The sequence below is a fragment of the Rosa rugosa genome, chromosome 7 (assembly GCF_958449725.1).
Source record: "Rosa rugosa chromosome 7, drRosRugo1.1, whole genome shotgun sequence".
Classification (NCBI taxonomy): Eukaryota; Viridiplantae; Streptophyta; class Magnoliopsida; order Rosales; family Rosaceae; genus Rosa; species Rosa rugosa.
In genome coordinates this window covers 10085920-10103318 of record NC_084826.1, presented here as the reverse complement: position 1 = coordinate 10103318, position 17399 = coordinate 10085920, and the positions used below count along the sequence as shown (strand labels likewise).

At 39.1% G+C, this 17399-nt stretch overlaps 2 protein-coding genes across 2 annotated transcripts; both read right to left on the bottom strand.

Moving 5' to 3' along the window:
* Positions 1-111: 111 nt before the first annotated feature.
* On the bottom strand, positions 112-1474 carry LOC133719712 (uncharacterized). The gene is made up of 2 exons (XM_062145880.1): positions 1346-1474; positions 112-1031 (listed from the first exon to the last, which is right to left on the bottom strand). Exon 2 carries the CDS (start codon positions 996-998, stop codon positions 138-140), a length of 861 nt encoding a protein of 286 aa, XP_062001864.1. The 5' UTR covers positions 999-1031; positions 1346-1474; the 3' UTR covers positions 112-137.
* Positions 1475-3147: 1673 nt separating this feature from the next.
* Positions 3148-6896, bottom strand: LOC133721245 (BEL1-like homeodomain protein 9). The gene is made up of 4 exons (XM_062147810.1): positions 5667-6896; positions 4352-4737; positions 4184-4244; positions 3148-4071 (listed from the first exon to the last, which is right to left on the bottom strand). Exons 1-4 carry the CDS (start codon positions 6480-6482, stop codon positions 3508-3510), a joined length of 1827 nt encoding a protein of 608 aa, XP_062003794.1. The 5' UTR covers positions 6483-6896; the 3' UTR covers positions 3148-3507.
* Positions 6897-17399: the final 10503 nt, after the last annotated feature.

Here is a 17399-nt window from a genome sequence, read left to right as displayed (position 1 = left end):
TTTCATTTAGCTTTTCATTTGTAAGGGTATTATTCAAATAAATTTTCATTTCATCAATCTAATATTACATAAGTGAAAAACCAAGCATTGGAATCATAACAATATAATTATTTAAAATATATAACTCCCTAATTTTCCTAATCCTCCTCTTCATTAGGAATCCAATTTGTGTTTGTGGGGTCATCCATATGGTTGGGGTTGGTGGATTCACCCGACGAGAAAGGTGGAGAAGGGACACCACCGGTGAATGGTGGTTGTGGGAAGCCACCGGGGAAAGGAGATTGTGGATAATACCCACCGTGGAATGGTGGTTGTGGATAGCCACCGGGGAAAGGAGGTTGTGGATAGCCACCGGGGAAAGGAGGTTGTGGATAATATCCACCGGTGAATGGTGGTTGTGGGAAGGCAGATCCACGGGTTGCATCTTCAGCTTCTTTCTCCGCAATTTTTTTTTGTTTGCTTTGCCAATAACTCTTTTTGGTTGGCGTCATCTTACTTGTGTCCATCTCCATGATACGCTCTTCCCTCTCTTGATTTTTGAATTCCCTGTCTTGAATATCCAATTGCAAGCGTATATAATCTCGTTGTTGTTGGTCACGGAGATGTCGAGCATATTCCTCATCACGTTTCTCCTTGGCAGACAACATTGATGTTTGGTTGGTTTCTATAGTCTCCACAACGGCTGTCAGAGGACTGGAATCATTAGATGCTTTCTTTCCTTTCCGAAGAGCTTCTTTGGCAGCCTTCTTTCCTTGAGGCCTCACCGAAGGATTGGGAGTTGCATCGGCGTTTACCTCATCTGCATCTATGTCCAACTGGACATGAGAATCAGGAACGGATTGTTGTGTGTGCATCCGTTCAGTTCCTCCCCTGGAGGTTCCTTCAGCCGAAGAGGAATGGTTTGGAATGTCATCAAATTGTTGAAACCCCTTAACAATCTCGTAACATTCTAAACTAATGAAATCACCTTTTTTTTGTTTTCCTTTCGATTTGGTCATCGCAGCTCTCTACAAATCTTGTGCTTGACGTAGCTATTTAATTTAAACAAAAAAGTATAAATCTATTAGTACAAATATAAACGAGGTACAATGTATCAACTATTTAAATATAAGGTGAGTATAATGTATAATTTAAATCAAATGAAGTCTAAAGTATGATTATGAAGTAATAATTTGAAGTATAATTATCAACTAAATTTTAATATATCAACTAATAATTTAAAGTATAATTATCAACAAAATATTTCAACAAATAATTTAAAGTAAGATGTATCAACTAATGAAATTTTAATATACACTAAAAGAATCATAAAAATTAATATTCGTGTTACACTACAAATTCATACCTCATCAATCATATTCGCACCACTCTTGTACCAAACCTTTGCTTGCCTTAACGCACAATGCCAAGCATAAAGTTCGACTTTCAAGGTTTTCCACCTCCCTTGAAAAGCTTGCAATGTTCGGACATATCCATCCCAATGTTCGGCATAGTGTTGGCGTACCTCTATCCATAGATCATCTTTTCTTCGTTCCGTACCCTTTGTCGGATCTTGGCTAACAGCCCTCCAAGACTTGCACAATTGAATGTCTTCAATAGTATGCCAACGTGTCCCGTCAATACTTGGATCTCCTACGGGTTGGACAATCGTATTGCCTCGTACACTCATATTGAAATCAAAAAATTGTAGAGTATGAAAGCTATGAGGAGAAGGAACAAAAAATTTTGAGGAAAAAAGATGATTTTTTTGGTGTGAGAAGTAAAATAGGAGGTGAGGTATTTATAGGAAATTGTGGTTATATTTTTTTTCGTTACCGTTGAAATCTAACGGTATTATTTTTTTTTTTTTAACCCCTGCAAATCGATTTTGGAATGTCAGCCGTCAGATGCATTTCAGTTTCATAAGCAACGGTCCAGATCTGTGGACCGTTGCATTCAAATATGCAAAGTAGCCCAACGGCTACACGCCACGTCGCCGCAGCACGCCAGAAGACGACAAAAAAACGGCGCTACGCGCCTGCAGGCCCTTGTCCCCGCTAGATGACAAGAAATTGCGCTTCACTTCCCCCCCGCGGCGCGTCTCCCCGAGCGTCAGTTTTTTGGGCCACGCTGGCATCCTGGGTCACGGGCTCGGTCACCCTCCTACTCGAGTTCGTGACCTGGACCTCCCACTGTTGTTTTGCCCCAAGCCCGGTGGAAAGGTGAATAGTGAGCTGGGTCAAGTTTTTTGATGCTTTTGACGTGGTGCCCGAGCAATAGGATGCCCGGTGAACTTGCCCTAATAGATCGATCACAAATGCATTTCGGGTTTTTCTATATGCGACATTATAGGATGTAAATGAACCTAGCCAAATCAAATTGTGAGATGCTCAAGCTATTGAATTGAACGTACATTTTGTATCGAGGCATCGAAGTTGAGCTCCGTCCCTTTTTTTTTTTCTTGAACTTAACCTCAGCTTAGCTCATTTATAAAATGAGATAGAAAAATAAATGGATTTTACAATCACAGGCTAAACTTTCACGAATAATTAAGCTCAAACCAAGTAGAAGCATCAAGGAAATGACATTACATTAATGAATTAGCAAGAATGGAAAACAGTTCCTCGTTAATTCTCATTTAACCAGCAAGGCAGCTCTTTTTTCTTTTTTTTTCCCTGATCGTTCATTTTTACCGCAGTGCAGTACGCGCAGTAAATATGGTCAAACCCTTCAAAATGGAACTTGCCTACCCATATTTTTTATTTTTATTGGAGGTTGGTATACTCTCCTTCTCTGGCCTGGAATTTCTGCGTGTAAGCATGAACACTATATAGTATACAAAGCATGGCCCGCAATTACCGAGTACGTAAAATTTAAGATGAAAGTTAAATTATTATAAGGACCACTCCCACTCATTTTCCAATGTACACTTCAATCCCTAGTTGGTAGTTACCAAACTTAGCCAAGCAAGAAGAAAGGATCAGTCTCATCCTCACCAGATTGACCACAATCGTTATCACCTATTTACATCCTAGCAGCAAGCTTTTGCTTCTCTCTTTTCTGGGCCAGTCTACAAAGTACAAAACTTTAATTCTGTATTTGGACATTGGACTAGTTAAAGACGAACAGAATTTGTGGCTTTTACGTCTTCAACATATAGTCATGAGATCAAGGCAAACCCTACAAAATTAGGGCAAATAATTCATGTCGGATTTAAGCACAATATCCTGATCAAAGGCCATGTCTAATCCCTAGTTTGAATATACTCAATATAGGCCTATGTTTACACAAGAATTTTAACACCCAAACATTCACGTTCTCGGAATATTATCCGTAATTTACACAAGGGGTGATAGGTGAATTTAACCATACCTCTAAAACACCAACATGAATAGGCAAATCAATCACTCTAGCTTGTTTCACCATTTGAATCCCGGTTTTTGACAAATGACATCAGATTGCAACTTTGTTAGTCTAATATAACAATATCCAATTCCATGATGTCCAGATTCTCACATTCCTTACAAGTCATCCCACAAAATCATGCAAAAGTTGCCCTCCCATGACGTCCCTTCCAAAATGCCGATTTTGTGCATCAAAGCCACTCATTGTGTACCCATCGCTATTTCCCTCGAGGCCAAGTCCGAAGCGTTGAGCTGTATTAATGATAGCATAGGGTGGCTCCGGCATACCAATACCATTATTTTGGTGATGAAGTCCAAGCGTTAGTGACACACCATTAGTACTCCCTCCTGCCATACTCGCACCAACATGACCAACATGATGCAGATGGCTTGGCAAGTTATTGTAAGACATGTTCAACTCTTCATGACTACGCGCGACTGTGACATCCGGAAATTCATTTCTTGGGCGCTTAGATGCTGTGTCTTGAGCTCTATAAGTGGATGTTGAAGGATTCTCAGATGCAACTGAGTTTGCGGATGGTAAATGATCATGATCATCTGACCTATCTGCATTTTGATCCCCCGACTTCTGTGAAGCAATATGAGCTTGCCGGGTTTCTAGCATGTGTATCTCTTCCACCATTGGTTTCCACAGCCTTACTCTTGCATTAATGAACCAATTTGAAACCTAATTTACAATCACACTTATCAAAACAATTGCTTGATTGATCAACATTGAATTCTACTGATATGAACATTTAAATCATGTTAGAAACTAATCATTTAATATAGGCACACACCTGGCTCCGTGATAGGCCAGTTTGTTTAGCCAGCATTATTTTATCTGTATCAGTAGGGTAACTGCAGTATAAACAGATCGATAAGAATGACACCATTATAATCAGACAATTGTAACCAGATAACACGCTATAGTAAATGTTGTTCTGTCCAAGTAATTTTATACTTACGGATGCAAGAAGTGTTCGAACAACCAGGACCTAAGAACGGTAACTGCACGCTCAGGAAGGCCCCTTTGAGGTCGCCAAACAGGTTGGTGCTCGCCAAACTCCGTGCTTTGGAAAGATCTGTGCTGGGTATACATGCCTCGAGTAGTATTACGGAGCATTGGAATAGCTTCATCTTTGTCCCGGCTTACATAAGTTGTAGCATCCCTACTTGATCTTGAATATTGAAGCTGATCAGTGATCGCATTCTTCAAACACGTAAAGTGTCTACTCATGGCCTTTATTGCCAAGTTTGCATAGGGAGCTGCATTTCCAAGCCCAGCAACATACTCAAATGAGTTCACTACTGCCGTCATCTGGTGATAGTATTGCTTGTACCTCCTGTAAACCTAGGACAAAAGGACAAAAAAAAAGGCAAATAATTAATAGTACTCAATAAATAGAAGCATTTAAAAATTGTATAAATAAATCTGCCAATGCAAAGACTATATATTTTGGGAAAGTTTTCATTTTATCCTCTTGATCGCTTTGAGATGTTGGAAATAAGCACAAGATTTTATTAAATACAACTTCAAAGCTAGTACCATCAGCCGTCAAGATGTAAAGATCGAGTTTTGAATCCCCATAACCAAGATTTCAACCCATAGTTAAAATGAATGCTTCTTTGATTTTTCTTCTTTGGTCACAAGCCAAAAACCCAAATTATAATCTGTTCTCTCTTAGTTTAGACTTTAGAGCATACAGTCAACTTCCTCTCATTCAAAATGTATGGCATCTGCAGTAATCTAAGATGTATGCAAAACTTTGAACCTGGTTACATGTGCAAATGAACTTAAACCTGTAAACCTTCATAGGCAAAGTAAATTTCACGTTTTTACATTGTCCAACTAAGCAGGTTAATGGCCTATGCGTACACATTTCAAAATTTAATTGCATCTACAATGCACATGGAGGAATTATCACATTTCACAAGTACAGAACTCATTAATCTACCCCATCTTCAAATTTGGGAAACCATTATGCTTTCCATGCTTTTCCATGGATTCCCTCCACTATTTTGAAATTGTCATCTATTAAGGAACTCATTCTATTGAGTTGTCAGATGCTTTATAAGCAATAAGCAACAATCTCGGTGCATATATTCCCTCTGATCACCTTTTCCAAAAAGACCTGATTTCTCAAACACATCAACCCTTTAATGCAAGAATCTAATGCAACAACAATTAAAACCCATAAACACGAAATTAATATAAACCCAAAATAATTTAATCAAACTAATCTAAATTAGAAAATTAATCAAAATTAGAGCCCTACATACCTCGTCTAGCATGGAAATCAGCCTTGACTTCTTTCTCCGACTCTCACCTCCGTCACCGCCGCCAACACTGACCGGATCGTCCAAGCTCTCAATAGGAGGATCGTCCAAAAAGGATGAGGACTCGTCTGTCATAATTCTACTAACAGCAGCATAAATTTCACGACTAGAACTACCCATATCACAGAACTCCTCTAGCAACTGCTGAGCTGGCTTCAAGAACCTCGATCCCTTCAAAATCGAAGCGTAGCCGGTAAACGGCCCCAGCGGAGTTGGGCCCGGACTTCTAGACCCGTGACCACCGTCGTTAATGCCCGAATAGCCGTACCTCTGCAGATTATGGACCTCAACAGGTTGTGAAGATAGAGACAAGGACAACGGTTCCGGTTTGAACAGTACAGCTGCTTCATCGTGGAAGTCTCTCAGATGATGATGATTCTGTTGGCTCGGATAAAGAAACATGTTGTTGAGACCGGTAATATCATGGACAGAGTTGGGATTCGGTGCGAAATTCGAAGGTTGAGGATCCAAGTAGGGATGGCGAAAATTGTTTAAAGACGAGGAAGCTGAAGAAGTGTTCATGTAACCCATCAGATTCACGTGGCCCTCTCCTTTGACGGAGCTGCCGGCGCACGTGAGCAAATCTGATGAGGAGATGAGTGAGATTGAGGTCGGATCATAGAAAGCAGCAGCAGCACAACCGTGAAGGTGGTGAGGTCCGGGTTCTTCACAAACCGGGTGGGGTTGACCCGGCAAGAACCGGAGCTTATCTCTTCTGCTTTGTTGAGGGACATGGTAGGGCTCAAAACCCTCAGCCATGGATGAGAAATCTTGAGAAGAAAGGAAGAGGGAATGGATTGAAGACTAGTTAGTTGGGTAATAAAGGAGATAATGAACAGTGAAATGAAAGAAATGAGAGGCTAATATGGCAGAGAGAGATTTCTGATACGTGAATTGACTGAGAATTGTGGGTATGGAATTTCTCATGTCAGGATGAAGACACAAGCTCTTCTTTTATGTATGGAAATCTCTCGCTCGCGCACAGATTTTGGACGCAAACAAAATCTAGTTACAGTCACTTACTTTCTTTCTGGTAGGAGAGGGGAGAGGGGAGAGGGGAGAGGGTGCATAGGGTTTCGAGGAACAGAACGACGACCGGCTATTTCCGGTAATAATTGAAGTCACTACTCGCTGTGCGCAGAGATATTTCTGACAGGTTTTGGGAGTTGTCGTTTTATGATGATTTATTTGTTTCTGTGGGTTTTTATTTGGTTTGCTTATTATTCCGATCGAAAAGAAGAAAAAAAATGTTGGTGGTTTTAATAATGATTTTGTATTTATTCCGTCATTGGCTGGTGATGACGCACGTGAGAACGCGGGAACAGAGTTTTACAGAGTGTTATGAATGAAAGGCTGAAGATTTTTTGCACTTCTCCACACTCATCCGCCCAAACTCTTTCTCCCTCGCTTTTCTCAGTTCTCACTTCACGAGGTTGTCTTCATTTTTCTTAGCAAAGCAGGTTTTCTTCAGTTTATAATTTTACAATTATTAGTTACTTATCAAATTTATAAATAAGAGCATTACCCGTGAATCCATGATCCATATATACTTCAATACTTGGTAACGCGGCCACTAGTACAGTGGTGAGTTTGAATCATATTTGATCACGTGTATTCATAAGTCGAGAGGTGAAGATAACTAAAGTTTACTAATTTTTTTTGTTAGTTGGTATATTGGTGTTTCGCTTCCACTATTTTAAAACTCGTAGATAGTTTAGTGACTTTTATTGTTGCCTCATGGTATATTATAGATTTATAGATATTTAGCTACATTTTATGCATTCCTAATTTTATGAAGTTGTTCAGACATGTTAATTAATTTGAATTAAGGTTTTTTTTTTTTTTTTTTTGGTTAAAACAAGAACCGGGAAGAGCAAAGTGCCCTCCCACCCCAAATTTGACTTTAAGTTAGAAGTAGGCTTCTTCTATGGCTCATGTGTTGTACTACAATCTTACTTGTAACTTTTCCTTTTATTTGAACGAAATTGTTTCATTGTGATAAGAAAAAAGATATACTTGTACTTATAAGTTATAGTGATGAGTTGCTTATGGAATACTATCCTTTTTTTTTTTAGGGGACGGAATCAGGTTCTATTAAAACAACAACCTCTCTCAGTCAAGTTAGAGGAATTCAAAAATTCCTCATATTACATCTCAATGCATAACTTAGCCTGCAAAGAGCAGAGCTAACAAAAGCTATAAAAAAAAAAAAAAAACAAACTAGAAAATGAAAATGCAACAAGTAAATAAACCTAAATCAAAACAATTGACATGACAAGCATTGACACCTAAGATCTTCATGGTGTACATCGCCACTCATCAAATCAGCACATAGTAACGATCAAGGTCAGAATAGGATGTGAGCCGAGCCAAGCTCAATTATTCAAAGCAATAAAAATTGAAAAGCTACCACTTCCCCAAAATCCCACAACAGGCATGATCCAATCAAAGAAAGGGAAAGAGAATGGGCTTGCCCAGCCAGACCACTAGAAGCGTCCCAGGTAGGCGGAGGCCTACTAGCCAAGGCCCATCTCCTACCCCTCACCTTCCTAGACCCGCCCGCATCAGCCTTCAAGTGAATAACCTCCATTCACCGATCAGGCGGTCGGTCGTGGACCTCTACCATTGTCGTGGTCAAGTCTGGACCCCGACCTGGATCCACACGACTTGTACTCCGACCTGGATACCGCACAAGCCACCGCCTCCTCGTTGCTGAGACAATCAACCTTGGCTGGACAAATCGGAATCTACAACACGAACCCAAATCCAAACATCGTCTCAGCCCAACACCCTTAACCATGATTAGAGCCTGGCACACCTGGAGCAATCAACGTCGTCAACCGCCACTGCCCTCGCCATGATTAGAGCCTCTCACTGCCTGGATCGAGACCCGCCATCACGATCTGAGAAGCCTCCATACCAAGAAACCCCTCGCCGCAGAGAACCTTTCCTGCATCGCTGATATCCACAATCGCCGCCTTGCCTAAAGGAAAGCGCCGCCACCAGTTGAAACCTAAATTTTGAGAACCAATTATGGAATACTATTAATTTGTCATGGTATTGAAATAATACCGTTTTCTTTTAAATAAAATTTATAATAAATAAATAAATATAAAAATAATGGTGATTATCCACGATCATTTAGTGTTTTTGGCATAAATATTTCATTCATAAGTCAGATGTCCTCTTAAAATTATATATGACACCATCTATATGTATTTATTATTATTTTTTATTAAACATGATCAAAAGGTTTCACTCCTACCTTTATGGTGACTCGAACTCATGACTTCGTACACCATCTATATTTATTAACACACAAAGAGAATCAGAATGCAATTAGATCTCACATAAAGAAGTAAGCAAGTTCTCATATTTCTTCATGAATTCAATTACGTTGTAGAAGTATTGGCAAAAACGGAGCTACAAATAATATAGGCATTTCATTTATAAATATATTATTAGATGTCCACCAAACTCAAATTGGAGCTCCCACTTTATTTTTAACCTCAACAACCGACTCCGCGATAGGTAATCGAATCTTCAAACTTCCGTTTACTCTCATTTTTTATTTTTCTGTTTCAAATAATTAAGTAAAAGTATCACAGGTTATTGCTGATTTGAATTAGTAAATGATTCTCAGAATTACCCACCTACTATAATGGTCGTAACTTTTTCTCTCTAAATGATGCGGACACTAATTTTGAAACAAAAACACGCTCCTTTTGACACACTTTTTGGAATTCAGATAGGCAATCAAAAGGTAAATAAACTATATAATAAGTTACGTACTTGAGTTTAAAGGAAAAAAGTGTAACTAGGGATTCTAAAGCATAAGCCAAAAAGAGGTAAGCAATTAATTAAAGTTGCATGTTGATTAAAGTTATATTACACGTTCGTAACCCCATATGAGTTACCTTACTAATTAGGGCATGGTGTGCCATTTAGGAAAACAAAGAATCAGGAGCCAACTTCCTCATCTCGGAGATTGAAATGTTCTTTTTATAGTTTTGAAGGCCGAACCCTTTGACCCCTTTTTATTATGTAGCAAAGGATCTATATGTTAGGCATATTGGAGGCCCCATAATGGTTTGGTAAAACAGATTAGGCTCCACACTAAGAGGTCCCATAATCACCAGCATAGCTAGGTTAATGATGATATTGTACTACATATAATTGATGGTTGGCCGGTGAGAGCAGAGAGCGTTGGTGAGGTGATTTATTTCTAGTTAATAGACTTTTTCTTGAATTTTTCTTTTAGGTGGAAAACAACTTTATTAAAGCTCAGCAGACATTATAATTAATTAAGAAAAAGTTTTGGCCAAAAATAAATAGAAATTATTGAACCATGCATACATTTGTCTAGAAAATGTCTTTTTTTTTTTCTTTTTTTTTTTTTAGAAAATGTCTTATTCTGATTGACATCTCCTATATATCGAGCTTTTGTTTAAGGACAAATACTGTTGAATAATTAGCATATGTGTGTATGCGCCATTCATTAATTCACACGTCCTATCGCACCAACAAACGTTATGTTCCCTCAATTGTTAGGGATGTTCAAAGATCACATCCTTTATAAGAGTGAATTCAATGTGGACTAACGAAATGATTTCATGTACACAACTTTACTATGCTTGTATCTGTCCGGATCGATAGGCCCAACTCCACATAATGTGGCCAACCATCCTCCAACTATACCGCTGAAAACACACCCGTGTATCTAAGTTGGTATCTTACGGACTAAGTTGTCCAGGTGGCTTCGTTTCATTCGCGGAGTGAAATTCGTGAAAAAGTTACTCCATTGTTTCCATCAGGATGAAAAATTAAGATTTCCCACTGTTCAGCTTGGTAACAATAAGAATCCTTGGACATAAAACACGCCGTATAATTAGACCCTTTTACACAAACAATTTTTGAATACATAAACAAAGATGATTGGAAGCCTTGGATTGTAAATAGGAATAGTGCATACACATGAAAGCCCTATCAGTACTCCAAAGAGAATAGAAATCCCTGTTGGGAACAGATGCATTTGGTTTGAAATTGATTGGAAAAGGGTCCTTTACAGTCCATTCTCAAAGTCGATCCCTGTGAGTTTTAACCCACAACTCCATCACAATCATCACGATATGAAATAATGATAACATGGAAGTAGTTCGAGTAGATCGATCCACGTGGGCTGATACACACAACTGACATGAACTGTTAAGATTGGATAGGGAGACGTCCAGGTGACATCGTCATGCTAACGTTCGCTCACTGCAGATCGACACTACAAAACCAAATCTTTTGCTTGGATGGGCAAGCAATCTGAGAGATACAGACACGTCTCCCAGACGAGATCGCCGGAGTCTCAGTCTGCACCAGTAGTCGTCCTACACTCCTTCTTAAATCAGCCTCGACGGAACGGAGTTCAATAACTTGCTGCATGAATAGTTTTACAAACTCCCTCCGTACGCACAGTGAACCTTTTACTACTACTGCTACTAGGACTACGACTACAACTAGCTAGGGCTGGCTCCCCAGTAGTACTTTCAGTTATAGCATTTATTTTCTTGCTCAGAGCTATAGCATTTATTTTCTTGCTCAGAGCTAGGCAGAGAGCTCAAATGGATCCAAATTTTATATTCTAAACTAAGCTGAGAGTACAAGTTTTCATCGGGTTCATCAGTTTTTGTAATCGTTTATGTTCACGAGGAAGAAGAAAGTGATGAAAGAAAGGACTGTAATGGCATCAGCAGATTGCGTGAAGCGAGGGATCTCGTATATAGCAACTGCACTACTGTACTGTCACCGCGCTAAGAAAGAAAGCTACTGAATAACCCTAACCCTAACCCCCTGCTGTATGCTTCTCTCTAGGCTAACGATTACGCACGTATATATATACTATATAGGACCGTCCGATGTTCCTCGATTTTAGTAGTCATGCTTCTATAAGCTTGATCCAGCTTAACGAATTCTAAGTTTTGGTCTTTTGGAGGCCTTGCGCGCGGAGTGTCTGCAAGACCTAATCTTAATTGAACTGAACACCTAGATGCATAGATCTTTCAAGTTGCAGTACCTAATAGCTAGAATTACTGCTAGATTATAGGAAGATGATGTGTGCACTGCTGGGAAATAGGCACATCAATTACCCCACGTATAAGCTACCTAAGATATGTAGCGTAGATGTTGAGATTTGAGCATGCAAAGCTGCTCCAATCACTGGACTATTAATTAGGCCAAATTCATATACTCTTTAATCTTTATTGTTGGTTCAATCTGAATTGCAGAAGTTCTGTAGTTCTACTATACGTCCACATACCTATTCCGTAGAATTTTTTTATATTTTTGTTAATAAATCACGGTGTAGTACATTTTTAACAAAGTTATGCCCAAATGTGGCTCCATCACCAATGTTGAAGATACAATAACCATGCATATATAACTATATATAATGGACAGGATTCAAAACACTGACGTGCACTTATATCAACATGAATAGACGGTTGTATTCTATTAAATAAATTTTTTGTTTATTAAAAAAAAGTTAAATATAAATACTAAGAGTTGAGATCATCTTATAAGTGTTGAGTTACTTTTTCAATAAATAACTTGGTTTTAACACTTCAATTTATAATATAAGAAATTAAAGTGAGTTTTTTTTCTCATTTTTATTCACTTTTGAAAATTATTGTAAACCAACAACTTTGTCATCACATAATCAAAGTTCATGAATTTTAGAGAGTAGTAGTTTTAATTAAATTTTTTATATATAAAATCTATGATCACATTATACATTCAGAATCTTGTGGCTCACACTTTGGCTCGTTTTGCTTGTTCTTCTTCTAGTTCTTTATTTTGAGGTCTAGAACCTCCAGCTTGTATTGTTGATATACTTTCTAAAGAGTTTACCTCCTAATTTATTTAAGTTGACAGTTTCTCAAAATAAATAAAATTTATCGCCTTCCAAATAGGAAAACTCTTGTTTTATTTGGTAAAAGAGTGGTCGTGTATCTTTTCACATGTCATGCATACCAGCTGTTCAATGCTAGACATCAATCATATCATACTACGGTTATTTATAAAGGCAAGTCATCATACTCGTGTTTCATTAATGGCCGAAAGTTCTTAGACACTGTCAACTGGTTCCTTTGAAATTTATGTTCCTTTGCGTTTGAATGATCACACATGGGCCGTCCGTAGGGATTGGCCAATAGCAAGAACCCTAAACACTTGAAAGATGTTTGTTGAAAATCCTTCAACAATCTCGATTTTCGCAGGAGCTGGGCTTCCAACCATTAGCTGACCGAAGATGATTTAATCATCAAACAAAGAAAAAAAACTAGCTAGTTTCATCATTTAATTCATTGTACAATTATATATGCCTTTTAGTAAATGTTTCTTGTCAATTCAAAAAAGCTTTCTGTGAACTGTAATAATTTAAATAGACATGACAATACAGAGCAGAGGTAATAATTTTGATGGTTTCATGATGCATATTTGGTGTGCTATATTTGGTGAAAGAATCACTATGTCAATAGTATTTCGTTTTTCAGTTGAATATTCTTGCTTACAACAACAGGACAAAGGCCAAGTACTAAACGCGAGCCAATAGCATGTCTTAAGTTACCCCTATAATCCACAGAGAAATCTCTGCCAATATAGTGTGAGAATCCACCAGAGAGAAGACATAGACGTAAGAAACGTTACAAGATCTTTAGTGTTTAGAGACGTACTGTGCATAGACATCACGACTTAATTTGTTTTACTAAGCCAATGAGAAAGCAACTGCCCATATATACATTATTATATATTGCTCCAAGCACATAGAAACAAGTCACATGAGCCATCATCAAATCTTAAAACTCAAGTGACTTATGTTGGTAAGTTGAGGTATATGGGACTTATTTCTAGGTGCTTCGGCCAATATATAGAACGTACAACAAACGGTATGTACCCTCTCTTCAATAGCACAACAGACCTCCCATTCCGAGTTTTAATTCACAAAAATCTAAGAAATCTAACATGCTTAATAACTCTATAACCGGAAGAGGAGCATGTGGATTGTTGAGAGTGAGAAACTTGGAACCGAAGGAAATCAATGGTGGCGTAAGTAGGGTCGGCCTTGAGATTTTAGGTGTTTTATGCGAACTAAAAATACGAGGCTCACATTTTTTTGTATCAGTACTATCAATGTGTATCTTTTTGTTGAAACAATGTTGTTGTTGTTGTTTTTTTTTTTTTCTTGTGTAAGAGACTGTTCATTTAAACAAGGAAAAATATAGAAATATATTATTCAATTAATAGGAGGAAAAGTAAATTGTGAGAACAGTCAAAAATTAATAACCATTACAATAGTTAGAAAAGTTAATTTATTTATTTATCTATTTTTTTTATGAGTAAAGATTCATATCATTCATTCAAACTCAAGCCAGAATTGCACTTTTCCATTACTAATAATTTTTGTAAGCAAGTAAAAAACTCCTTATAGCTATACAGTACCACTCATTTGACATTAAAGCTTACTTATTTCAGTAAGATCACAAACCATGCAAATATTCATAAACTAAATCAAACTTTAGGTGAGATTTTCTTCCTCCAATAAGCTCAATAGTGGTGCTATAAAAATCTCCTCAATTCAGTGTATAGTATGTAAGCAAAAGAGGCTAGCAAAGCCTTAATTAAAGCTAAGACCGAGCTTATGGGGCATCCACGGGTCGGGCCTTACATCATTTTTACATAATGACGGCCCGGGCCGGTCCAGACTTCATTATAAATTTCAAGATCCAAGCCTGTCCCTATAAACCGGGCCCGGCCGGGTAGTCCTCGTTTATCCGGGCCTATATTCACTAGTTTCAAACAATTAAATCTACATTTAACTTTTTACTTAAGTAAGTTAATTATGTATGTGTGTGTCTTTCATTTCGGGGAAGAACTATATGTGTGGATGTGTGTGTGTGTGTGTGTGCATGAATTGTCTAATATATATACATATATCTGTGTGTGCGCGCGCGTATATATCTGTGTGTGTGTGTGTGTGTGTGTGTGTGTGTATAATTAACTACACATAGATTAATTTGCGGGCTTACGGGCCGGGGCGAACGAGCTTCTTCGGGTCTTTGGCAGGCTGGGCTTCAAACCCCTAAATCGAGCACGACCTTCAACACATATGGGCCTGGCTTTCACAAGCCTAGATGCGAGCTGGACTAGGATTTTTGCCGTCAAGATGAGTGGGCCTCCATCAGCCCATTGATCCGCGGGCTAAATGATGATCCACAACCAAACCCTACCTAGTTGACCCACTTCTTATGAAGCCCAAAGACCCCATCCCACCCCCAAATAGAGCACGCCAGCCCAATAGGCCCAAGAAAGCTTGTCTCGAGCACTGACGAAATAGGGGAGATTACAACATGGTCTTGGACTATAGTACACGTGGTGGTCCGAGGTGATATTATTGGCTCATGTGACTCGTAGTGATTTCTGATTGGTCTCTTAAATTAAATTTTCTTTTCTTTTTTAATCCCCCTGCATGGTCTCCACCACAATCGAGTGATATTATTGGTTGGGACCACCACATGTCAGTGCCACGTGGTACTCCGAGACCACAGAATAATTCCTCACGAAACAGCACCACCAAAATCGCCATGCCCAAGCATGCTTGAAGCCCATAGCAGCCATCCAATGTAACACCGCCAAGAGTGCTGCGAAGACCACCCAGCCCCTCCATTACATCCCGAGCAAAACAACAACAGTTTTCATTGCCATACATACGTTGTCGATCGAGCAACCCTCCAAGAGAGAATAAGAAATGTGTCTTCAACCACCTTCGAGAGTTCGAGATCCTTCAACAATCCATTTCAAATGCCGTAGACAAACGAGCAATCCAACCCGTAAGATATCCTTTTCCTCTTCCCATTCTTACTTTTGTTGGTTTCTCGGTAATAGGGAGATCTGAAAAGCTCTTACGCATATCTTATGATTTCTTTGGCTCATAACACGAAGGAATTGTCAGGTTGTAGCCCGACCCGCTGCTTCAATAGTGAAAGACGACCATCTTTATAACTTAATTTGAGTGTCATATCTTCCAATTTCATGACAATAAGATGGGTAAGGGGTTCCGAAACGGTTGGAAACAGATCGACGCAAAAATTATATCTCATACCACGTGTATCCATACTCAAGGGATAAGTAGTCTCGTCCTTGAATTCGTGAAATGCAACACCCATGTTGTTCTTTAGCAGAGCTCTATCCCCATCATCAAACAAATCAATCGTATATGCTGTCGTGTTATGTGTTTGACCAGTCAATTATTTTTTCTTAGTTAACGTTGGGTTTGTTTTGTTGTTTCCTAATTACAAGGATAGTGGGATTAGCCTTATCCTTAGTGTGGTAGTTTAGTTGGCAAGTATCCTTGTTTTTCTAGTAATCAGTTGTAACACCCATCTATTTAAGATGAGGGAATTCTTTCAATAAGGGTATTCAAATTCTATTCAATAGCCTTGTGTTATTAGAGGTCCCGGTTCCTCAATTAACCGTTATCACATTTCCAATCAATCACCATAGGTTCCAGCAAATCCAACAAGAACAACCCCCAGTACGTACCAATTTGGTATCAGAGCAAAGGCATGGATCCTCGTGTGGAGAAGCTAGAGGCTGATGTTGGCTCGCTCACCACTAGTGTTAGCGCGCTTGCCATTGACCAGAAGAAAATCATGGATCAATTGGCTGAGGTGGTTTCACAGCTCAAGTCCAAATCCAACTTTGAAGAGGGAGAGAAATCTACCAATTTCAAGCAAATTTTCGGTGACCGATCTGATGGAAGTCATAAAGGTGGACCAGCTTACAATCCTAAGACAGTCAAGCTTGACTTTCCTCGTTTCAGGGGCGATGAGGACACCACAAGCTGGGTTTGCAGGGCTGAGCAATTTTTCCGTTTTCATCACACTCCCGACGAAGAACGGGTGGAACTAGCATCATTCCATTTGGAGGGAGACGCTCAATTATGGTTCCAACTTTTTATTCAAGATGGTGGGGAGGTGTCCTGGCGTAAGTTTTGTGATGGGCTACATGCAAGATTCGGCCCTAATCAGTTTCAAGATTTCTTCGCTGAGTTAGCAAAACTAGAGCAACATGGTTCTGTTCGTGAGTTTTAATCTCGCTTTGAAAGGCTATTGCCTAAAATGGGGCCTCTTTCACAAGAGAGGCAGGTGAGTTTTTTCATTAGTGGGTTGAAAACAATCCTCAAAGCTGATGTTTTGGCTGGTCGTCCTACTTCCCTCTCGGATGCTATTGGTCTTGCACTACTTTTTGAAGCTCGATATGAATCCCAGCGGCGTACTGTGCCAGCAATCATGGAGCCAAAAAAGACCCAAATTTCTGCTCGTACAGAAACAACAAATCACTCTCCACTTGTTCGACGAATGTCCCCTGTCGAATTGCAAGAGCGATGAGCAAAAGGATTGTGCTACAACTGTAATGAGAGGTTTGTCCCTGGACATAGATGCAAAAAAAATTTCTTAATTGATGCTATTATTGAAGAAGAAGATGGAAATGTTATGATGGACGAAGGAGAAGCTGTGTTTGAAGACGCCAATGCTCTGCCAGAAATTTCTCTACATGCTATTTCAGGCTCTAGTGCAGCAGATACTATGCGGGTGAAGGGAAGCATTGGGCATACTACAACTATTATTCTGG

Excerpts from the sequence above, each read along its gene's own strand:
- LOC133719712 (XM_062145880.1), bottom strand. The coding sequence starts at position 998 with ATGACCAAATCGAAAGGAAAACAAAAAAAAGGTGATTTCATTAGTTTA.
- LOC133721245 (XM_062147810.1), bottom strand. The coding sequence starts at position 6,482 with ATGGCTGAGGGTTTTGAGCCCTACCATGTCCCTCAACAAAGCAGAAGA. Across the intron at positions 4,738-5,666 it reads TGATTTCCATGCTAGACGAG|GTTTACAGGAGGTACAAGCA; the intron begins GTATGTAGGGCT and ends CTTTTGTCCTAG. Across the intron at positions 4,072-4,183 it reads CTGGCCTATCACGGAGCCAG|GTTTCAAATTGGTTCATTAA; the intron begins GTGTGTGCCTAT and ends ATTGTAAATTAG.